General features: G+C 40.5%; 1 protein-coding gene across 6 annotated transcripts in view; it reads left to right on the forward strand.

The window, feature by feature from the left end:
* The window catches only part of syne1a (spectrin repeat containing, nuclear envelope 1a), a 139,802-nt gene that overhangs the window by 16,255 nt on the left and 98,711 nt on the right, over window positions 1–24,836 (forward strand). For 5 of the 6 annotated variants that reach the window (XM_042225798.1, XM_005914583.3, XM_005914580.3 and 2 more), the window contains 20 exons: window positions 1,816–1,877; window positions 7,625–7,720; window positions 8,307–8,390; window positions 10,840–10,860; window positions 12,186–12,278; window positions 13,234–13,415; window positions 13,512–13,708; window positions 15,881–15,993; window positions 16,400–16,438; window positions 17,581–17,688; window positions 18,069–18,206; window positions 18,623–18,787; window positions 18,914–19,026; window positions 19,244–19,412; window positions 19,647–19,743; window positions 20,948–21,153; window positions 21,569–21,733; window positions 21,861–22,013; window positions 23,799–23,942; window positions 24,028–24,204. In XM_042225798.1, coding sequence (XP_042081732.1) covers window positions 1,816–1,877; window positions 7,625–7,720; window positions 8,307–8,390; window positions 10,840–10,860; window positions 12,186–12,278; window positions 13,234–13,415; window positions 13,512–13,708; window positions 15,881–15,993; window positions 16,400–16,438; window positions 17,581–17,688; window positions 18,069–18,206; window positions 18,623–18,787; window positions 18,914–19,026; window positions 19,244–19,412; window positions 19,647–19,743; window positions 20,948–21,153; window positions 21,569–21,733; window positions 21,861–22,013; window positions 23,799–23,942; window positions 24,028–24,204 — 2,522 coding nt within the window. The remainder of the gene's footprint in view (window positions 1–1,815; window positions 1,878–7,624; window positions 7,721–8,306; window positions 8,391–10,839; window positions 10,861–12,185; window positions 12,279–13,233; window positions 13,416–13,511; window positions 13,709–15,880; window positions 15,994–16,399; window positions 16,439–17,580; window positions 17,689–18,068; window positions 18,207–18,622; window positions 18,788–18,913; window positions 19,027–19,243; window positions 19,413–19,646; window positions 19,744–20,947; window positions 21,154–21,568; window positions 21,734–21,860; window positions 22,014–23,798; window positions 23,943–24,027; window positions 24,205–24,836) is intronic. The other variant, XM_005914582.3, reaches the window with a different exon arrangement.

A 24,836-nucleotide genomic window follows, 5' to 3' on the forward strand; every position in this document is an offset into this window, starting at 1 on the left:
GTGTGTGTGTGTGTGTGTGTGTGTGTGTGTGTGTGTGTGTGTGTGTGTGTGTGTGTGTGTGGAGGTCTACAGCTGGTGAAACAAGCATACCCAGCAGACAAGTAGCAACTCACTGCAGGTGTCACAGCACAGAGGGCTGACTGTCAAAATGCTTGATTCCTTATCTCTCTGTCTGACCCTGTGGCTATCTGCCTCTCTGCTCATTTGGATATCACATATTCAGCATTCTGTCTGCCAGCTTGTCTCTGGATAAATCACATTATCAGTCTATACTGTTGAGAAGAAAGGAAATACTCTGAGATGTCTGACAACTGGTCTCTTTGTTTGCACCAAGTTTGCATTCTTTTCCTTGACTATATCAATGATAATTTGTTAAGGTGATCTTCGCTGTGGGAAATCAGGGACTGTGTATGAGACAAGTGATACAGAAGGTAATCAAGTGTGTTAAAATGCTGCTGCAAAGGATGGCTGTTTCCCATTGTTATATTGAAAGAAGATGAGCGTGTGTGCTTAAGAGTGACTGCGTTTGTGCGGCAGGTTCAAAGTCACCTCGTCCCTGAGACTGAGAGGCTGGCACCACGCACATGCAGGCCTGTTCTCCGTCACGCATGTTCCTGCTCAAGAATGTGGAGGGAGGGAACATCTTTCCCCATTCTCATCCAATATTACCGCCCATCAATATTTGATTACTCTTGGACCCAATCAAAAGATTAATTTGTAGAGCAGGAAGCTGCTCAGTGGCACGTATGACTATGTGTGAGTGTATATGCATTATGTATGAAAGGTACCTTCCCTCAGACACAGACACACCTCTTCCCTTTAGCGTCTGTCCACAGCACCCAGTGACACACTAACCAACTTGAGTGCAATCAAGGCGTCAGCATATTTCATTAAGGTAGAGGAAGGCACTGTGTCAGACGTCCTTTCTCGCTGATAACGTGCTTATCTCAAGGATATTGCTCTGCAGCAAAGACGGGACACACAAAAACATCAGTTGCATGCGCGTGATGGGATGCTTTGAATCCCAGGTAGATTGTGTGGTTTTGTACACTCTAATGGTATAAGTGTAGCAGCTGCACATTAATTTCTCTGAGATAACCTCATTCATGTTCAATTTTTTAAATACATGGGTTGCACATAACATTGAATTTTGCTGACACAAGATATCACGAAGAATAAACTATACATTAGTTTGTAAAAATCCAGCAGAACACACACACTTTCATACTATGAATGCACAGAAAATTGTATATATGCTTGATTTATTAGGTTTTCTCATTCAGGTTAAGTGCCTTTTTAGGGGACATTGTCAGCAGACATGTATACTATTGATTGGGTCTTTCCAAAAGGGCCTTCATTACGTTAGCTGCCATAAACAAGACCAATGCATTTGGGGTAATGTCGCGTTTGTGTATTTTGATCACAGCCCTGAACAGAGCACCAGATTTCATGTTTAAACTGTACTCAGAAATGACTAGAACATGGCAGATAAGAGGGAGAACCACCGGCCTCCTATCATTTAAAGGGCATTTTCGAGAGCACAATTTTCTGTCCTCAGCAAGAGGAGTTCAGATAATGAAAATGCCATCTGTAAATGTCAAATGCCTTCTCTTTGTACATTAGTGTAAGGTATGATTTGGTGTGACTGACACATTAGAGAGACAGGAAGATTATCAGAGATAACAAGAGGCAGCCATCCAGCATCAGAAACCCAAGTGACTCTCACAATAAACAATGAGAAGATTGTGTTTTTAATCCTTTCTTTGTTTATTATTGCGCGTGACTAATAGTGATGCTCTGGGCTCTGATTTACAGATGAGCAGGAAGCAGTGCAGAAAAGGACATTCACAAAATGGATCAACTCCCACTTGGCAAAGGTAAGAAAGTCTGGTTGTGTTTCCCTGCTAGTGCCAGCATTGTGTTATCCATTTACACAAAAGCTGGTGCTGGTGTTTGTTTTAAAACTCCCCGATCTCCATGTTTTTCCACTGTGAGTGACTTTACTACATCCTGTGTGCATGCGCTGACATTTTCCAAGAGCTGGTCATGGGACTGCTTGTTTCAGCTCAGACCACACACGGTCCTTCATTCTTGCATGATTTTTTTGCTCCTTGTTATTCTGTCAGTTTCATATAGCTACTAGCAAGGATTTACTCTCACTCTAATTATCTATTTCATATTACAGCATTTAATACACTGTATGTCTTTTTCCCCTGCAAGCTAGAGTCATTAATTTACATTTTAGTAATCTCGCTATCTCAATATGGGCCAATTTAGATTGTTTAGGATAAGAGTTTTTCATTAAAGCATGCTCTTCATTTGTCCACTCAGTGGACAATATGTCTGTGCCTTATAGTAAACAAACACATTTGATGCTACTGCATGCTGAGGGGCCTGTAATTATTGCATTATACTACGTTAGGCTCATCAGTTTCGCTCATTAATGCTTAAATGTTATGTCAGGAATGGGCAGACAAGGCAAATATGGCACAGTGCAACACAATTAAGTGTTACTCCAATCAGTGACGCTCCTCTCAAGGTTCCCTATTTGATTACGACAGCTGTGGAGTTCTTGAACTGCGGTGACGTGGAGCTGAAAATTCATTTGAAGAGCACTCAGAAGGGAATAAACCGTGACGTAATATTAAACAAGCACGTCTCAGGACTGTGCCAGCAGAAAATTACACACACACAGCCCAATATTTAAATGCTGTGAATTTTTTATAAGATTCAAGGTATAACCACATACTTTATTTATCAAGCCTGCAGTTGACCAGAGCTGCAGTCCCTTTGTTATTTCATTGTGATTGAACATTTTGGAGAGGCATTCCCACGAAGCTTTGAGGGGGTAGTTCAACATTTTTTTGGTCAGATGAGTAAATTGAGAAAATGAACACATATCCCACATTTGCATTATAAATATGTAGATGAGTAGATCTAGTAGCTTATCTTCTTTTTTGGCTTCTCCTTTTATGGATCACCACAGATCATCTATCCTTTTTATCCTTTTCTGCCACACCAACCCTCTGTATGTCCTCCTTTACTATATCCCTGAACTTTTTCTGAGGTTCCTCTTTTCCTCTTCTCTGCCAGCTCCATTCTCAGCATCCTTTGCTCAATATATCCGCTATCCCTCCTCTTCAGACAGTAAAAAAAGTCCAGATATGTATCGATTCAGGGATGTGAAGCCTAGGAGACAGTGCCAAAGCAGCCAGTGTCTTAATTTTAATACATTTACAAACACAGTTAAACCAGGTGGTTTCTAAAATAAATAAATAAGTGGACGTAAAAAAAAAAAACCTTAGCTGTCTAAAGCTGACCATTTTTAACACAGGAGTCCAGGGAGACTGACCTCTTTTTGCAGTTTCAAGTGGCCATTCACAGGGCTGTAATTTTTGACACTTCAGCAATGGGCTCATTTTTCATCCCCGAGGTTGTTGCTTTGTCCTACTTCTATATTTACTCTAAGAGCCGAAGATTGGCATTTATTTCCTCACATAGCTTTCAGCAAGAAGGCCGGATGTCTAACTAATCTTTTAACCTAAAGTGGAAAAAGATCATTTTTGCTATATCAACACTCATGCACTAAAAACTCAATGAACTGATCCAACAAAGATCCCGGAGACTTCATTAAAATTCCATTTAAATTTGCCTTAATTAATGGATTCGGGTAATTAATAGATTAGTCATACCATCACACTTCCACTGGAAGAGAAAACCATATTTGTTCCTCATGCTTTTCCCTCTGCCGACTTGATCAAATTACGTATGTGATGTTCTCCTCGCTCATCACGAAGCTGCTTACACTTCCACCTGATGCCTGACGTTACCATAGTGATACTGATTGGCCTATATTTGTCTTAAAAATGTCTTGGCTGTCATAGCGGCTTGGTGAATTTTCAAAGAGCGTTGTGATGAGCAGGGGGTAAAGGTTCACCAACTTAAAGGTGGTGCAAAAAATAAAGAGAGCCATTTCTGGAATTCATCATTCTGCAGACTAGTAGAGATTATGTGGTATCTTATGGACTCACTATCACAAGAATAGCTAATCATACGCAAAAAGTAGTGTGAAAGTGAGACAGGAGGATAGAAGACAGAGAAGCTTTAACAGTTGGTTTAGCTTTACTCTCACAGGGATAAATCCTGCCCTTGGCTATGCAGATGATTAGGCCACTCCAGTTATCACAGGTCTTTAATTCACCGCCTAAAGGTATGTGATTAATCGTTAGGTGAGTTGAGCCATAGCATGAGGGCTTCCTTTTGCTATCACCGTCCTCCCCCTCACTTTACTACTCCACAGGTATAACAAAAGAAGTCTTACGGGCTCCGACAAAGACTTTCTATGAGAGGGGATGTATTGGAGCTGGTAATTTATACAGAAGATGAATGACTCTCATTAGTTCACCAGATTAACTCGCCAAAGATATGAACTATAAGAGAGCTGCAAGGTAGTATTTTTCCAGGGGGTGCATTTCATTTAGATAAAGGTTGATGTCGTTTAGACCCACACAGCAGTCACACTCAACTTGCAAAATTGCTCTCCTCACAGTGTATTTTATGTTGCACCCGGTAGTGGAGTGACACATGTGGAGGGGTTTCAGTCAGCGGACCCCAAATTTCCACTCTGACAAATCCTTTCTGAGAAGGTTAAAGCTTAATTACAGAGTGGCCAGTGTGAACTGCGGAGGTCTCGCCGTCTTTCAGGCGTTTTCCCGGGAAAACAGCTTTAGTTCAGCCATCAGTGAAGCAAGTGTTCTTTGAGATTAAAGAAGGAAGAGAAATGAAGCTCCCAGCTCCTCTCTTGGTGTTTACTCTCGGGTTAGAGCGAGGGGAGAGGGTGATACATCCCGTGCACATGAAGTTCAGAGACAGCAAATCATGGCACGTGGCATGTGCTTCAGTTAACTAAGCTGCTGTTATGTTTTTCAAAGTATTAAAAATTTCAATCAGCTAACTCTGCTTGTGGTGTCCTCTTAAATTGTTAAGTTGTGTTTATTTTTATTTTTTTAACGGCAGTGTTGCTTTCTTTCATTTCATTTCATTTCATACTTGTGTTTAGGAGTCATACAAGCTTGTTTTACATTGTGGACCACATACAACCCATTTTGATTTTAAGTGGGTCAGACAGGTAAAAAAAAAAACTATTTGTATCAGTGTAAAGATGTTTAACTACACATTTAATCCCTGAGATGTCTCAATATAAAAAAGTGTTATTTCACTGTTATTAAAAAGTGTTATTTCAACAGTATCTCTGTTTTTCTTCATGATAAAGAAAACTGCTGTATTAAATGCAGGAAACGTGCCAGCATGACTCTTTGGGCTTAAACTCTAAGAAGTAAATATGTAAAATTACAGAAAAATTCTGGTAACTTATTGCCTAAATTGCCCTGTAATTATAAAGTGAATCGTTTTTATTATTTATTTTTCTGTTAACACATTAAAAAAACTCCAGGCATTTAAATTCAAAAGAGACATTAATTGTTTGTCTATTACATATTAGTATGAATGGTGAAGGATGAGGTCTTTATCTGCTCGACAAGTTGTAAATTCATGAAAATATATTTAAAAGTCCAAAATGTTAGTCCTTCTTTTTAGTTGTCTCACTTCCTGCTTTATTTTTAGAGCTGTCCTTTGCTTAGTTTGTTTCCATCGTCTCGTCTACTGCGATTTAGTACAGCTGTGTCCCCAGCTGTTTCCACTTCCCCGATTGCCCTTCTGTGTGTATATAGACGCTCTCTCTCCTTGTCTTTGATCAGTGTCTGTTCTCCTTGCCCCAGTGTTGGTTAAACCTTTTGTTTCTGTAGTTTATATTTTTTTGATGTTCCCCTTTTTGGATTATTGCAACCAGCCAATAAACATTTCATTTAAGATTTCTCGGTTTGCCTCCACATTTCTGCATCCTGTAAGACTCCACATGGTCAGCAGCACAGCTGATAATGACAACAAGAAAGGCCCCAGCCAATGTATTTAGACCCACAACCCCGCCGCTGTGAGATGACAGTGCTGACTTTGCACAAGTCCTGCATGATTTTAATTGAAATGTTTCTACATGAGTGATTTTATGTGCCAATAATTCCCTGTCAGAATACCATCATCCTAAAAAGACTTCAAGTTTTTATTGTCCCTTCAAACTGGATGTATTGCAGCTCAAACTGAACCCTCTAAGTGTTCCCTTTGTTTCTGCCCCCTTCTGTGTCTTTCATGCTGTTGATCTTTTGGGATCCAGTCAAATGTACCGGGGGAATATCAAGAGAGCACAGACAGACGCACATCCTCAAACTCCTCTGCTCACAATCAATTACGACCCAGACGCTCATGTGTAATTAGCTCATTAAGTTCGTGATTTATTTTTTTTACCGCATGTTGCCGAGCAAAGGGAATGAATATTACTTTCTTTTTTTGTAATTAGTCTGAAATTTCCTCATTAGCTTTGGGATTATAATGAACAAATAGGTAAATTTGGCTTCAATTAGCTCATAGTATAATTTATCCCTCTGAATAGGATCTTTTTTAAGTGCTTCTTCTGTCAGGCTATGATACGGGCACAAGTGCTGTCTGAAAACCCTAATATCCAAAGCCATGAAACGACGTTAGAAGAGGAATTAGTGAGAAGCGCTGCTGCGTTTGCTAATTAAATTTGAAAGACTTGAGGTTAGTGTCCTGTCTCTCTCTGCCTCTGTCATGTTTTTCACTGCCACTCCTTCTACTCAATTAAACCCCTCTCTCATTTTCGCTTTGTTGGGGTTGTACATATATTTTCACTCTGGCTGCACACACACTCTTGCGCACATCTCTACTTTTTGCCTTCCCTCTCTTCACTCACTCCCTTTGCTGCTAATCTCCCTGTGAATGGTTCGCTCGTCTGAAAGCTCCCCCTCCCCTCTAAAGCTCTCCTCAGCCCCAGCATGTGACTGTGCTTTAAGAGAAATCCTTGATGTGGCGGCGGCGAAAAACTGAGATATGTGGATTTCCTCAAGTCTGGAAGTCTGTGTCAGGTCAGGGAGGAAGTCAATGGGAAGGATACAGTTTGAAATCATCAGCATATTTTAGGATTTGAAGAAGCCGTTCAGAGTCCTCTGAGCCGGCGCTTATGGATGAATCCAGCTGTCAGTAATACACGGCACCACCAAACTCTGTTTGGGCTCCTAGCACAGTTTTTTTATGAAGATTTCCTTTATCCATGTCCCACAAGTTTAAATGAATGTCTTACAGTTTAATATATGTATTATGTTAGGGTTATGTATGCACTATGCAGCTTTGTGGGGGATAATGTGCAGAAAAATACTTCTTACCTCAAAGTTTTCTGTACATTGCTAGACCTATTAGCTCTGTAATCCTGACTGTTTGCATTCCAAGAAAACTGGGAAAGCTTTGTGTGACATGAAACACTTATGTAAACAGTGATCCCTCCCCCTCTTTTTTTTTTTTGCACAAACAGTTACATAAATTCAGTCGCTTGTTTAGAAATATCTTGCCTGGAAAAAATGTGTTATTATAAAGTATGCACCTGCCTTCAGACGAGTGTTTTCAAGTCTTTCTCAATGTTAAAAACCACAATGTTTCTAGTTTAAGCATTGCACTTAAGTTTACTTATTTCATATGATGTGTGTGTTTTCTTCTGTAGCATGTCCCTCCCCTGGTGATGACCGATCTCTTTGAGGACATAAAAGATGGTGTGATGCTGCTGGCCTTGCTGGAAGTCCTTTCAGGACAAAAGCTGGTGAGCCTGTGGGTCATTTCTACATCATGGGATTTGGCTACAAGCTTCAAACACGTCCTCTCCTCTGATCTCTCTGGATTATATTTTCTACTTTCTCACACTGAACCGGCTCAGGCTGATGCAATAAAAGAGAAATACAATAATTTTTGAATGTTTGTTTGTCCAGTGGGCTGCAGACTTAATGCAGTGAATGTGAAATGAGCCAGAATTATATGGAAATGCCTATTGACTGACTTTTATTAGGATGTTTGAATTGAGTGGGAAAGCCCAGATTAACAAGGACAGATCAGAGTTCACAAACACAGACAAAGACACACACGGCTTGAGGATTACATTTGACCAATACTGCCTAAGGTCTAATCTGCCTCTGTCCTATTGATCCGTTTGTTTATAGTCTTTGATTGGAATTCTGAGTCTCATTATTTCAAAAACGTTTATGCTATATTTTTTTCTATGCTTTATTGTCTGTTTAAACTGTGCTAATTTCTTATACATGTACTGATACATTTTACCCTCCCGTTTTCTTTCCCTCTCAATATCTCTCTTGCTTCCTTTCCATATCCATTGTTCTCCCTTCTCCTTCCAGCCATGTGAACAGGGCAAGAAGCTAAAAAGGATCCACTGGGTCGCCAACATTGGTACAGCTCTTAAATTCCTTGAGGGTAGAAAGGTAAGAGTTCACCGCCTTCTTTTTATGTGTTTTTCTCTCTCTTTTTTTCTTAACCTTCCTGCTCCTCTCCCTGCTCATCTGGAGCCTTGTGGGCGCAAATATTGAATCTTGACCTCGTGTGACCCGCTTCTCTTTCCTTCTCGCCTCTCATTGTCTTCACATTCCCACATCCTTTGGGTATCCTGAAATTAGTAGATTCTCTCGATTTATATTTCCACAAATACTTTGTTTGTTAAATGTAATTCTGTCTTAACTACTTCATTACATTTAATTGTTTGGCTCCCTCTAAGAGATGGAGAAGAACGTCTCTCTCTCTTCAGCTGATTACCACTACACCTACTGCACTCCATGTTATTAGCACTTAGCAAATTCCTTTTCTCTGCTTCATTGGCAGAATTGCATCAGAAAAAACGCTCAATATGGTTTCGAATGTAATCATCTAAATGCATCAACTGCCCCTCCATGAGATTAGTAAAACGTTCTCAAAGTGTCGCCTGGCTCGTCCTTGGATATACATAAATAAAGCCATGAGTATGAGCTGACGTCTGCGGGGACACTGACTTGTCTTCCTCGAGTGTGACAGGGTTAAAACTGTAAATCCTAAACCAGTAATCTGCTGTCTGGAGATGAGACATCAGTGGGCACTCTGCTGCGTAAATCGGAGAGATGAAAATTAAACGTAAATATGCTCTCTGTGTGTGAAGCTGATGTACACACAGAGCATATTTACATTTTGCTTTAGATTGCCCATGTCTGCTCCGCGATTGTGTCTCGTGTCTGTGTCATAGAAAGTAAGTATTTGCTGGTGTAATGATGTTTACTGATGTTTGGAAACTGTTGAAACCCTGTGATGTAAAGCCTCCCTTCTGGGAAATTAGAGAAGCTGTCTAAAATGTAAATGAAAACTGGATGCAAAATCAGACCCCAATCATCGGTGATGACCCTGAACCTATGACGATATTCCCTTCACTTCTTTTAAAACATTGTTCTTGACAGTCAGGGATAAAAAAAATATTTCTAACTGACACAGATTAGGCACTCAGATCATGTGATTAGGGTTAGTTAATAAAGTCTCTGGTTAGGGTTTAGTCATTGAAAGCTGTGGTTATGGTTAGGGAAAACGACTGGGTTGGGTTGCCAGATCCTGAAATTGTTATGTCGGCTGTAACTGTACATAGTACATACCCCAGCCTGTAAGAAACTCTGAGATAGTTGCACAAGTCAGTGCATGACTCCCTTAAATTGAATTGTTAGAAAGAAGAGTTAGGGTTTGGGGTCATCACTGATGGTGTAGTAAACACCACCATGGTCATTTTCTCATTTTGATTTCGATCCCAGCAACATGTTTCACAAAACCTTGGACTGTGGCAACAAAATGCTCATAGAAATAAGATTCTTAAAAAATGTAGTAATAAATTATTATTTTAATGAGTAATAATTGGATGTAAACGAATGCCACGGAGAGATTGAGACTTTCTAAAGTAAAGATGGCGAGAAGTAAAAAAACCGAGTGTCAAATATTTAAACAATAAAAGAAGAACTCAAAGTCAAACTATTAAAAAAATGGTTGAATTTGGGTTTCATCATTTAATATGTTGCCTTTGACGTGTTATTAATATAATAAATTTAGATGATTGGTTACCTGTGATGGACAGGTCACCGCTCCAGTGTTTACCCCACCTTGAATGCAAACATCTGGGGTAGGTTCCAGTTTACCTGACCCTGAACTGGATAAGCAACTTAGAAAATGGATGGATAGTTTGTTAGCGTTTTACGCAGCTTCACAACTTTTTAGTTTTGCTATTTAGAGTTTAGTACAATTTATCCAAAGAAACACAACTACTGCTACTGTATATGCTTACTGCTGTCATTTTATACTGGTGTGTTTTCAGTGTGGTCACGCTATACCTCTGTTAACCACTCCAGCCTTGCATTACTGTTTTGATTTGCCAGGATAACCTGCTGTGTTTTTTAATATAACACCATGTATTGCATATGTTCTTATCAGTCACTATCCCACGGTTCCCCACGTTGCCCTCGTCTGCCCCCAATCTCGTTTTTCATGCTTGTTCACATGTGTGGAGTGGCAGGTATTACCATTAGATGACCTGTTGTGCTGCGGGGCCTCAGTAATACAACCCTCTATGTGATAATATACAATACTTCATCATATCACAAGATACAGCCTCCTCTCTCTCTCGTTTCTTGCTCCACTCGGCCCCTTTCTCCCTTTCTCTGTGTCCATCTCTGCTGGATATAATCCCTGTTGCCTGTGTAGTAGTGATAGATCTCTCCTCTCAGCCAACCACTCAAGTTATCTCACCTCAGAGATGCTACAGTATCTGCCTTTTCACAGTCAATCAGGCGTTTGCTTTCAATCATCTCCAGTACTTATGAATTATCTTTCTCCCCCTCCTCCTCTTCCTGTTCCACCTCCATCTGCCTCCAGTCTGCGTACAGAGGATCTCCGGTCAGTATTCATAACATTGCTCCACTTTTTTCTTTGTGATGTTGATAAATTGTGTCAGAAACATCTGCATGCAGGAGTTCTGATGATTACATGTGATTTCTCTTAAAGATGCACTGAAATTAGCTTGAACCTGTGGCTGTTTTGTTCTCAATCTGGATGTTAAGTTCACCTGCTTTAATGTGTGTAACGTTTGTATTTGTGCAGCTTTTTATCTTTTACATCACTCTATTGAAAAAGAGATTCTCAATCTCAGTAGGACTTGAACATACTGCCTGGCCAAAAAGTCACGTGCTCTTTTATTTCATTTGACTTAATTGCTGTGGTATGGTTTAGATAATCTTATGAATGTCCTAATATTTATTTTTGTCCATAAATGCATTATGTTTGTGACCACCATCTTGTATTGATGTTAGAAGAGTCTGATCAGTTCTCCAGCACATCCCAAAGATTCTCAATGGGGTTAAGGTTTAAAGTCTGTGGTGATCAACCCATGTGTGAAAATGATGGTTCACGCTCCCTGGACAACTCTTTCACACTGGTGCCCTCTTTGAATCCTGCCATTTTGATTTTTTTTTAAAATTGATGAAAAAAATCTGGTCATTAAGTAGATTCTGCTGACCTCATGTATTTTTTGGCCACATAACATTCCTGAACCAGACCAACTAAAGCAACCCCAAATCATAACACTTTTTCCATTGTTCCAGAGTTCAACCCGTTTGCTCCCAACTAAACTAAAGCTACTGATAAGTGGTTTTCTTTACCCTACACAGTTGTTTAGTCCTAATCCCATCAGTTTCCTTCACATTGTGTATAAGGAAAATCTTCTACTTTCACTAGTAGACTTATTTATTCATTATATTTGATTTCACCAAATATTTAAGTGATCTCTGACCACAGACAAGATTTTTTCCAGCTACATAATTTCTTTCTTGAGGATGAATGTTTAAGTCATGAGATAGGATATCGTTGTTTATGAAACAAGAAGCTAGTCGTAGCATCAGTTACACCCGAGCAATTGGACAGCAGAGAAAGAATGTAATTGTACAGAGAAATGCTTTTTCTTGGTACACATGACAATAAACGCTTTGAATCTTCTTAAATCCTATGGATGGCGCTTACTTTTTCGGTTAGTTAAATCCAGATGTTGAGCTTTTTTTTCTTTTTTTTTTGGCTGGGCAGTGTTTTTACATTACACTCTTTATTGTTAACTTTCTGAATAAAATTAGCTTATTGGGGTAATAGTAAAAAATTATAGATTAGTCTGCGATCTGGAAATATCTAGACCTTCTAATAGTGTAGTTTAATGCTGCTGCGTTTGGACACAGATCAAGTTGGTGAACATCAACTCAACAGACATCGTGGATGGACGGCCATCTATTGTCCTGGGGTTGGTGTGGACCATCATTCTCTATTTCCAGGTAACTTTTTGCAGCATTAGTGCGATTAGATCATCAGATTCAATGCGCATAATTCAGCGTTATTTTTTGAAAAACAGTGAGAAGAAAAACATGATGTGAATATTACTACTTGCTCACCACAAGAACCTTAACCTGACAGCTAACATGGCTGAGAATATCCAGTTGGCAGAGAGAGCAGATGTGTATTTTTCTAGTTATATATATCTAAAAATGAGCAATTTAAGCTTAAGGGACATAAAAAATAAGTTGATCTTTAAAAGTACTTACACTCAAAATAAACAGCATCTGCCTCAGGTAATTCAGACATGCAGAGAATAAATCAGAACTTAATACTCCACTCTGGTAGCAGCATCAGTACACATAAATGCCTGCTACTCCATCAGACATAAGGATATTCAATAAAGGAAATGTAGTGCACTAGTAAATGTACACTTTCACTTACTGACATATTGATTTGTTTTATTTATGGATTTTCTGAGTCTGCTGACTTTAGGGAACAGAAACTGTGGCTCATCCGCAGGCCTGATTGGATATTATCAGACTGAGCTCCCAATATAATAATTTACATGCTTGCTTAAATATGTCCGTTGACTCTATTCGTACAGATTCACAATTTTTGCTTTGTTCAACAAATAAAGTATGATTATAATGATACCACAGATAAAAAAATAATATTTAAGTAAAATGCGGCTGATGTATACAAGGATTAAAGCCACAGCTAGTTTGCAGACACGATTCCTGATAAGGTTGTTAGGAAAAGATTCTCACTCACAAGATCTAATAATTAAGCAAACAACTTGGAGCACACCTAAACTGGGAAAAACTAAGAACCAAAGTAACAAACCTGAAGGAGCCGGAGAGCAGAGCAACACAGGGCATGATAAACAGGGAGAAACGCAGTTGGATCACTAACTGTGGCTAAGCCTGACTTTAGTTGGTATTCTGTTGCTTCCAGATTGAGGAGTTAACCAGTAGCCTACCAGCACTCCATACCGTGTCCAGCAGCACCTCCTCACTGGACAGCTCCACCAGCAGCACTGAGATCACCAGCCCACCCGTCAAAAAGAAGACTCTTCCTCCTCTGCAGGGTGGAGCCAGGAAGGCATTACTGAGATGGGTCCAGCAGACAGCCACCAAGTATGAAGTCTGATTTGATGGTCAAGTGTTGCTGCAGGTTGTAGGTTATGTTTTGTTTTTCTCTGCTGTGATCTTGTAATTTTCTGTCCTTTCTAGAAGTCTGGGCCTTGAGGTGAGGGACTTTGGCCCCAGCTGGCGTACTGGTTTAGCATTCTTCGCGGTAATCAATGCTCTCCGGCCTAATCTTGTCGACATGGAGCGAGTATGGGGAAGGCCCAATCGGGAAAATCTTCATGAAGCCTTCTTGTTGGCCGAGACTGAGCTAGGGATTCCACAGCTTCTTGAGCCAGAGGGTAAATAACATTTCCAGTAGCATTTCGGAGTGACTCTGTCATGAAGTTTATCAAAAGCAAACTTGAGCCTGACCAGCAACAAACCTACAAGTAGGCATAAAATTACTATGTATTTTATTTCTTTTTATTGTCTTAACAGGGCTCTAGACTAACTTTTTGCCATGGTTGCACTGGTGCGCCTACATTTTTTTCTTAGGCGCACCAGTGCAAAAGTTAGGCACACCCAAATTTTTCAACCGCTTCACTTAACACCGCAGTTTCACATGTGCACTTTTTTTTGGGGGGGGGATTGCTGTCCATACAGACAATATTGATTTGTAAACGATTAACTAATAATCTTGTGCTTGTGCTTAAAGTGCTTTGGCACTCTTTGGCAATATTGTAGACAATGTTAAACTTAATCATCACATCGGCCTCCTCTGACGACCAGCACCTGTTTGCTGCTGCCTGCCGCTGAAAGGCAATGGGGAGAGGGGACACTTGGGCAGTGCATTTATCACGATTTGAGATGGAAAACTGTTCTTGAAGTACACAGAGAGAGAGAGAGAGCTGTGCATGAAGTGTGATTTTTTTTTATCGTGGAAGAGCAAAAAATAGCAAAAGTAAGAGAGAATTCATGACGATGTTTATCAAATGTGAAGCGTAGTTTGTTGATTCTTTTGCTGCTGGTTCAGTGAATTTTGGTTGGAGAGAGGCCGCTCAGAATCTAGTGCAGAAAAGACGTAAACACAGCGCAGACCTGACACATCAGAATCAGTGAGCTGTCGGCTTTCAGCCCCGATGTCGTGTGGAGTCCGTTAACCTGCTCTCATTTGCTGTTTGGTGGTTGTTGAAATAGTTTTGTGAGCTTTAACCTGAGAAAATTACCTGGAAAAAGACATTTATATTTAAAAGTCAATTCAGGATTTAATGAATCGATATCGCTTTATTCAAGCTACTCACCTCTCTCTGTCCACCTGCCCTGCACTTTCAAACATACACACGGACTACATGAATATCTGGACCACGATCAATCAGAGAGGTCCCGCCCCTGACTATCTTTGATTGGTTTAGACCACGATAGGGGCATAATGTGTGTCTGCTGTTGACCACACGGAGACGTTCGGAGTTGCGGAGTATTTATTTATTTTTTTGTTACTCAAACAGTTGGTCGCACCGGTGCAACCTAATATTTTTTTTAGTCGCACCATTAAAAAATTTGGTCGCACTCTAGAGCCCTGCTTAAAAATAATATTTTAGGTCGCTGACTGGATTCTCTCTGCTACAAAATACAGATTAATGCAGTAAAGAGGCAGATAGGCAGTCCACTGAAGCCATGGTGCATTATACACCTGCATATACCAAACACATCCTAAGCTGAAAAATGTCTTGTTTCTTCCTCTAACATGCTTCTTGCTCTGCTGCGTGGTGTTTCAATGTCACCACCACCCCGGCTTTCACCAGTACAAGGGGATGTTTACTCATTAAACCCAAATTTCTGTTACGATTTGCAGGAGAAGGACCCAAAAGTAGTCCTCCCCAAATGTCTAAAATATAAAACATATTCCTAAAAAGCTTCTTGAAAACAGACAGGGGGAACAGAAGGACAGGTAAACAAATGTTATGACAAAGACTAAGAAACCATACAGGACTATTTATACGCATGAAGGTAATCAAGGAGAGTAGAAACAGAAGGATACCAAAATACAGCTCAGTTAAATCAAGATGACGAGATAACAAGGGGGAAGTTAAACTAGACACAAGACTGAGGAGACAGTTGCCTACCATGGGGCATGAATACTGTCGGAAATGTTTGCAAGGCAAGTTTTAGAGAATAGAAATACTGTACAATACTGGGTCAGTCCTTGCATCAGATGTGCATCTCACTTTCACTGCCAGACACCATCTGCTCCCCTTCATGCCTGCCCTTCAAAATGTACTCCAGCAAATCAAGCTTGACATCAGCATAATTAAGGTGCATTAGGCCATGAGATCCAGCATGGCGGAACCCCCAAACAAAACTTGGACACTGATCTGAAATGGTGAAAATTGATTTTATTTGAGATGCCCGCTTGTCTCCTTCAGTCAAGCTGATTCTTATCAGCGGCTGATATTTTTCTCTATGAGAAAACTTGAAGAATTTACAGCCAGCTTATTTGACTTCTGATTTTATTTATTTGGTTCCCGTCTCAGATGTCGACGTAGAAAAGCCAGATGAGAAATCTGTCATGACATATGTAGCCCAATTCCTGAAGCATCTTCCAGAACGAAAGCAGAGCGGCTCCGAGGGACAGCTACAAGTAGAGGTAACCGGCTGTCTCGGTCTCGATAGCCTGTCGTTGTGATCATCTTCTCTCTTTCTGCATAGTGAATGTTTGTCTTTTGTATATGTATTTGTATGTTTGTATGTGTATTATTTATAATCATTTTGAGCTATCAAAGTGCAATGTTCAACGTTCAGGGGGAAAAGAAAAATCTGCTTGTCTAATTTTATATTTAATTGATTCAGAATTTAGTTAAAATCTCTTATTTAATGACTTGAAGCTATCTAGTTTTTAAAGTAGGTTGAAACGAGCTGCTGCAGTGTCTTGTCTGTTCTGTGTTTCGTTTTTGTACATCTTTCTCTCTTTGTGTTGCTCTTTGTCTTCTTCTCTGGTGCGTTTGTATGGTGACTGCTTTCCTGTGGTTGTTGTGCTGGACTCTGTTCTGCAGCATGATCTTGCACCTCGGGATATAGAGGAAATGTTGGAGGTAGGTTATTTAGCCACTTCGGTTCCCAGGGGAGAGTTTTCAATAATTTCCTCCAACGCAATGCAATTACCACCCATGATCATTCATGGTTTCCATATAAATTTGATTAAAGCACATTTTTCTGCCTCCTCTATTGGATTGCTGTATCAGTCCCTACTGTACTTTGTAAGAATGGGATTAAACACTGATTTTTCATGTCAAAATAAAGCCTGTATCCTAATATTGGCTCTTTATCTAACCTGATGTGATATTCGGGCCGCGGGGTTTCTAAGCCATGATAACGGAAGGAAGTCCAATATAATAAGATGTGATATTACCATTTATGAATGCTACCACTGAGCGCTTTGGCTCTCGGTCCCATTAGCATGACAATGAAGGCCTCTGGCATCGGCAGTGTGCACTGATACAGCATATTTGATGGAAAGCTTGTGAATAGAGGTTGGCCTTTTTTATTGTTTGCTGTGTCCAGATGTATGTCACACCGTGTTTTGCTGTTTTACAACACCGATAGGGTTTTTTGTTCTTCCTTACTTCCTGGTGTTTGCACTGGAGATTAATTAGCTGTGACAAAGCGTGAATTTAAAAAATAAACAGAAGCATAAACACTTGGGTAGAAAATATTTAGAGAATGATGGTGAGTAAAATATGGCAGACTGTTTCCTTTTAGAATTAACTTGATCTACTTCCATGTTCTGAGCTGTCATAGAGAATAAAGTTGGGGCTTCCTTCAGGAGGGGTGGTACAAGTGAATAGATTCAGACTGAACAGCTCTCAAACGGAATGGTCTATCGCACAAGCTTTTTAGCAGCATCGCATTATCGTCATGCTTATTTAAAATCCAATGAAATGTTCGTAGGGGGTCTTAGACAAAGTACCCTGTCTAAGCTGAGTGTTGTTGGCAGCTGTGGGTTTTTGACGTTTTGTCCTGCAGGGAGACACAGAGGATTAGGGGAACACATGTTTAACCGTGCATGCTCTGCTTTCTTGTTCCCTTCTTTCCTCTTTTCATCCCGGTCAATCACTTTTTCCACTCTGTCTTCTTTTCTTTCCTCCTTTTTTTTGGGTGCACTGTCCTCTTTTCTTTTATTTCCCAATCTCCTACTCGTTCACTCTGCCACTCCTGCATGATCCCGGCCACCTAGAGAGAGCAGCGAAAGAGCCTGAGGGAGCTCAGGATGTGGCTCGACCAGCTGGAGAGAGATGCAATACAGGCTCAGGAGACTGAGGGCAGTCTTGCTCAGCAGTACCAGGTTAGTGTGAGTGTGTGTGTGTCTGTGGCGGGGTGTGTTTAAACTGGGCACACTGGGCACAGACGCTCCTATTATTAGCTTAATCAGTGGTATTAGACTGTGGGGATCAGGCAGCAGCCGTCATATTTTCAGTCAATCTGGCTTATTCCACCAAGCCTCGGGATACATTCCATATTCAGCAGCATGTGGGATATCCTCATTGTCATTGCATAGCTCGGAAAGTCTAAAGCCAGATAGAGGGACAGTTTTTAAAGGTAGAACATATGAGGATCTGATAAGATGCAAATGGGAAAAGGGTATGACCTGTGAGGGAGAGAACACTCATTATCATCCTTTTATCGAGGATAAAGAGCTGTGAGTCAATGATTTTTGCTTTTCAGCTGTTCAAGAGTCTGCGTGTCCAGTTGGAGATGAGGAGGAAGCAGGTGGAGGGAGCTTTGCAGTCTACTCAGAGGGATGGGATGTTGACTGTGGATCAGGCTCTGGTCAAACAGGCCTGGGAAAGGATCTCCAAAAGGGTGAGAGCAGCGGGATTACCCACTCGCCTCCTGTTCAGAATTGTACACAGAGCATTTTCTTTCCATTCAGAAAAAGTGATATCTAAAGATATTTAAAGCTACTCCTGAAGGTCGATGGAGTGTTTACAATGTTCTAATTCATACATAAGGACTTCAGAAGGCATAATTTGAATTTATTTTGTGCTTTGCCAGCAACTCTGAGAATCAGCCATTTTTTAAGCTTGTATGATGATTTATTGTTTAAGGAAGAAGAAGAAATCCTTTTACCTTATTTGGGCTAACACAAGTTGTGTTTTTTATAAAGAGCTGATGACTTAGTGTCTCCTTCTTTTTTTTTTTATAGAAATTAAAAATTTAATTATTTGTGTGATGAGGTCATTATTTCAGGAGACATCGTCTGTTTTTATCCATCTTAGTTACTGGACTGGCATCTTCAGCTGGATAGGTCTCTGCCAGCTCCTCTGGACACAGTGGGAGCATGGCTGCACGAGGCCGAGGAAGCTCTGCGACAGGAGATAACCATCCAGCAGGCACATGATATCACAGCCAGCACTGTGCATAGAGCTCTGGAGCAGCACAAGGTTAGTGCAGAGCCATACATAGCACAATAGAGTGTGAGAATCAAACATACTATTAGAATGAACACAGAATGTATAAATACATTTTTATGTCTGTTTTCATATCTTTACTCGGTGTACTCTGCACAGGATGTGTTGAAGAGCCTGGAAAGTCACCAGCAGGTCTTTCAGAGAATCCATAAAGACAGAAGTGTTGATGGAGTGCCTGTTCCCCCAGACCAGCTCCAAGACATGGCTGAGAGGTAAACAAAACTCCTGCTAGTCTCTCTTGAAAGTGCAGAATACAAAATTAATGTTCTTCGTGGTAATGTTTTTCTGATAAGAACAGATTATTTGAAAGAAATTTGGCACCTCAGTCAGTGTGGTTTTTTTTCCACAACCTTGCTTTTTGGGAAAGCAGCAGTATGAGAAGGTCGAGGTATAGGTCTGATGTCCCTGTATGAACTGTGTCTTTTTTAGGATGAACTTTATCTCTACATCTTCTAGCATCCACTTAGCAAAAATGGAATTTCTGGAGAACAAACATCACATGCAGGCCTTCCTCAGTCTGGCTGAGTCCAAACTAAAGTCCTGGATCATCAAATATGGTCAACAGGAATCTGTGGAACTGATGCTTCACAGCTATATCGTAAGCTCAGTCTCTGATTTGTGTAGTTTGATCTTCAGGGTTCACCTGCATGCTTATGTGGAAAGGATTTTTAATTTTGAATTAATTTTTGTATATTGTATAATAATTATTGGTTGATGAAGGATAGTTACCATTACATAGCACATGTATAAGATATTTAGTTCTGTTTCTGTGTATCTGTTAAGATGCTTTTCACATCTAATAACATTTTCTTTTGGAATCTGTCTTCATCAGTTATTCGTGGAGAAGCAGTGTTTCTTTGAAAACTATGAGATGTTGTTCCAGTCTCTGAAACTGTCTGCAGAGGCGTATGTGAGTGCTGACAGCTCAGGTGAGTAGCTCAAGGTGTAATATTTACTATATGTATATATAAGCATTTATTATCCTATCACTTTCTTATAATAAAGTAATTCGGTAATTCTCCCGGGAAGTCTGGGAAATGTTTATCAATATCCTGGCCAGACAGTAATCTGAAAGGCGCTTTATTGCGATGATGTCAGAATCACACAAAATGTCCAACAATGCAATAAAGCAGTCCTGCTCATTGATTGGGAACATCATTATTATGTCACATTTCCAATGCATTCTCATCCTTTTAATGGAACTTTAATCTGAAATTGATCTGATACTTCCAGTGTATCCTGGCTGAGATCAGTATCTCTCAATTGTTCACTATATTTCAACTTTATTTCCCTTTTCAACAACTCACTAACCAATGAGGCTTTCCCTGCCAGCAGCTCAGTTTGCCCCTGACTGGTTTCACAATTTGATAGAGGAGGAGAGTCTGCAGGCTACAGCTAAATGAGGTTCCTCCACTCTCTGCTCTCAGTGGGGAATACGACCCCATTTGCTAGTTGGGGGGCTGCTCCACTTCTGCAGGTCTCTGGGCGCAAACTGAGCTAGCTTGTTGGTTTCATTAGGTTTCAGGGTTGCATTGCTTTAGGGTATGCAGAGCAGAGAAGTGAGGTGTGGTGAGAAATCAGGACATCTGAGGTTTGATTGGTCGACCCCACAAATGAAATGCAGCAGGTCCTGCTGGTACTGTAGTTAGCATCGTGGTTTCTGATTGGCTGCCTGAGAAAAATAAGGAAAAGGGTTAGGGTACTGATCTGTTTTTTGTCTCCCATTTTAGAAGCATTGCGTTTATCTGATGTGCGTCTTTATGCCATTGTTTTGCACATACTCTAACAACTAGAGAGTTTGCATCTAAGAATGTAGCACAAGTACAGATGATACATCTCCTTGTAGTGAGTTTTTGGGGTCAGGGAGTTTTCTGCAAAAGCGTGTGCCTCCTTTTGCTCTATCGAGTGTTCCCCTGCCTTTGCCAAAGTGTGGTGATGTGAAACAAAGCAGTGAAAGTCATCAGGCACACACAGACATAAAAGGTACAGCTGCAGCTTCAAAACAGCTGCTTCAGTGCTTCATTTTCCATTTGACTCTTGTGAATAAGTGACATTATTAGCGGCAGCAGAATCAGAGGTAATGGTGGTGTTGTCGGTAGCTGTCATTCTTGTTAAACTTTACCTCTCTTCCAGTGGATGAAGGCGAGATGGGAGTGCGCCGGTTTATGCGGGAGGTGGTGACTCAGTGGAGGAGCCTGTCCATGGAAGTGCGCAGCGTGAGGAGCATGCTGGAGGAAGTGCTGTCCAACTGGGAGAGGTACACCTCCACTGTGGCCTCTTTGCAGGCCTGGCTGGAAGATGCAGAGGAAGCCCTGAGCCAGCCAGAAAACACAAAACGGGTATGAGATTAGATCTTAGTACTGTCTGAGCCTTTGATTTTTTTACTTTATTTTTTCTGTGAACAGATTAGGAGCCTGTTCATACACCCATTTATTTGATGGACTCAGATTTAATTGTAGCAATCAAGCCATTTTGAAGAATTTAGTTTTTTTATGTGGAAGCTTATTAGGAGTCTCCACTCAAGTATCAAATGATCCTTCAACAAGCCGCTGAGGATATTCCTGTTGTTGCATTGCCATGGTTACATAGACTCACATCTCCGTCTAGGATTAGACATCTAATTACCCCACTTTTTTATTGTCCTTCCTTTGTTTCTTTCTTTGAATCACTTTCTTTGTTCCTTTTTTGATTAGCTTTCTTCATCTCTTTCTTTGACACTTGCTCTTTGTTTCTCTTAATTTCTTTGTCTTCCAGGAGTTTTTCAGGGATCTCAGCCACTGGATGGATCAGCATGCGGCCATGAACGATGCAGGGAATTTTCTTATTGAAACGTGTGACGAGACAGTGTCACTTGATCTCAAGCAGCAGCTACTCATTTTAAACGGGCGATGGAGAGACCTCTTCCTCAAAGTCAAACAAGTAATGAATGAAAACATCTAAAAATAGTGCCTGTCAGACAAAGACAGAATTGGGTCAAAACATATGTGCTGGCTCTGTTTGATTCATTTCTCAGTGTAAAGTGTAATTAGCTTCTTTTTTGCTGCAGTATGCCCATTCAGATGAGTTGGAGAAGTGGAGAAAAGAACACTTGAAGGCTATTTGGGCCCTGAAAGAGCTGCTGGACACTGCCGAAGCCAAACTCAATGCTCCTGTTCAAGTCTCTTTCCTCAGTGTTAGGGCTTTTCTTCAGGATGTGGAGGTGAGGAAAGCAAACTGTCAGTTTAACTGTCAAATGTAAAAGATAATATTGCCTGACAGTAAAAATACAACCTGTCAGTAATGTTTTTTTAAGCTGGTGGCATTGCAGCATCATGATACTTTAGATTTTCAATGGGCACCTACACTTACATACATACTTTATATTAGACCATCCCTGATCACATCGCTTAGAGTTTGTTTCACATCTGTTCTTTCTTAAGCTGATCGAGAATGACAAGCCTGACTCTGAAGTGGACCTAATATGCGTTTTCTTTTCTTTCTTTCTTTTCCTGTTGTGTTTATTTGCTGTTACTGATGGTGGGTACTCATGTTAAACATGGCCAAAGTTTCAAATATGGAACTAGATGGAGTTTTTTTTTACTCTTAGCTTTATGTGATTTCAAAGAGAATGGTCATCACAGCTCTTTTTAGGAACACAGCTGCCCCACACACCAACAGCAGGTGAAACGTAACTGTTTCAAGTCCTTCCAAGCCATTTTCAGACATGTAAACTCTCTTTTCCATGTTAAAGAGGGACTTTTAACAGGACTCTGTGTCATCCTGTTATAAGCTAACTTTAGCAGCAATAAATTGAAGTAATTGTTTGTGGTGTGTATTTATTGGTACACCTTTTAAGGTCCCAACACGGCATTTCAGTGGGGTTGTGGTCTGTTCCTTGGGCCATTAGAACAGTTTCTTTTTCAGTCCTTTTATTTTAGATTTGTTGCTGTGCTTGGGGATCATTGTCCTGTTGCATGAGCCAGGAATGTGTTACTCAGAGGAATTCAGGGTTGACTTAATGGCTATAAGGTGCCCAGATCCTGTGGCTGTAAAATGCACGCCCAAATCACTCCTCTTCCACCACACTTAATAGCTGGTGTCAGGTGTTTTGCTTGCAGATATGCTGTGTTTTATGACAAACTATCTCCACTCTGGTCTCATCTGTCCAAAGCACATTGTTCATATGTAACTTTGCAAGCCTAAGCGATCCCGCCATGTTCTTTTTTTAAAAGAGAACAAGCTTTCCCCTGGCAACCCATGCAAACTTGTTCATTCTCTTTCTAACTGTACTGTCATGAACTTTAACGTTTCACATGCTAACTGAAGCTTGTAGAGACTTAGAAGCTGCTCTTGAGTTTTTCCTGTTGATATTCTTCCTTTTTGACATGACTGTATTTCAGACTTTGTCTGAGAATTAGTTACATACAACAGACCATAGTCTATTTTAGATGCATTCCCACTATGCTGGCAATGCTGTCCTTGGTCTTGGCAATGGTACTATCTGGGTAGAGCATACAGAAGTAAGCTTGTGTGACGCCCACTCACTGTGAAATTCGGATAATTTTCTTCTCTGTACTCTAATGCATGGCACCAGATATCTGTCAGACTTTGTGGTGGTTAAAGGCAGCTAAAGATCTGATCTGAGAGCGTCCAGAATTTATGTCCCATAAATGCAGTTTCATCAGTTAATGCTTAGAAATGTTCATGACTGCAGTAAATAATGTCACTGGCTCAGGTCAACATGAATTGAAGCTCGAGCTCTCTTCCTCGCCTGAGACAAATCAGATAAAGTCACGCTTGAATCACGATAAAGTGAGATTTCACATCTGCACCCAATGTGCGAAAACGGCTTTACTCTCATACGTTTTTGATAAGGTGTTACTAAAAGCTGCAAGTCACTGCTTTATTGATGTCAGCATTTTTATTACTAAAACAGCTTTGATGGCAGTGCATTCACTTTAAGAACGTATGAAATGACCCTTTACCCTTGCACGTCACATCGCAGAATACCAAGCAAAAGGTTGTCGCTATGGAGACACAATACAAGTTGGCTGCCCGCAGCGCTCAGCTCCTTGCCAAGGATGCTCCACAGGATGAGGCAACCAGGGTCATGGCAACTATGGCAACAGTCAAAGGTCAACTAAGCAAGGTGAGTCTCATTTGAGGGTAAACACAAAGCCTTTTAAATTAATACATTTTTTCACTGTTAAGCGGTCCGTTTTGCATCTGTTCAGGTGAGAGAGCGGTGCCCATCTCTGATGCGGGAGTGTCATGCCTTTCTGCCGCTGTTGGAGGAGATGGAGAAACACATCAACACTTTTTACCAGGCCTTGGAGCGAGCGAGTCGCATCACTTCTGCTGCGAGAGACCCAGAGTCACAGGCACAAGCCCAGCAAAAATACAAGTGGCAGGTCAGACACGAACACGTTAAATTTACAATAAGTGCTTACTAGATATGTTTTTATTCTTTTTTCAGTTTATTTTTATTTTTTCACAGTTATTATGGATATGAGCTGCCAGCTCCATAAGCAGTGATCTGCATTTACAACACTACAGTCCTGTTGATGTATCTTTTATGTATTATTGTTCCCTTCTTTTATATTCAAATCTGATGCACGCTGACAGAAAATAATAACTCCCCTCAAACGTCTTCAAAGCAATGAGCCTCTTATGAAAATTCAAGGAGTAGAAAGAAAAGATATTTGTTTTGAAATGTAGCTTACTTAAAATATGTGCTTACTTTACTCTGAGGAGCATTATTGTGTCATTTCTAGATGCAGTTTTCTGCAGTGAACCACTTCCCATCTTTACTTCTGGGGAACTCTGCATCTCTAAGATGCTCTTTCTATACTCAGTAATGTTACTGACCTGTTTCCAGTTAACCTAATTATAGCAAAGTGTTTCTCCAGCTGTTTCTTTTTTAACACCACTTACTTTTGTCGCCCCCTTTCCCAACTTTTTTGAGATGCGTTGCTGCCATCAAATTAAAATGAGCTCATATTTTTCATGGAATGATAACATTATCTCAGGTTAAACTAATATT

This window comes from Haplochromis burtoni, unplaced genomic scaffold (assembly GCF_018398535.1).
Source record: "Haplochromis burtoni strain Fernald_Lab_line unplaced genomic scaffold, NCSU_Asbu1 Contig_8, whole genome shotgun sequence".
Lineage (NCBI taxonomy): Eukaryota > Metazoa > Chordata > Actinopteri > Cichliformes > Cichlidae > Haplochromis > Haplochromis burtoni.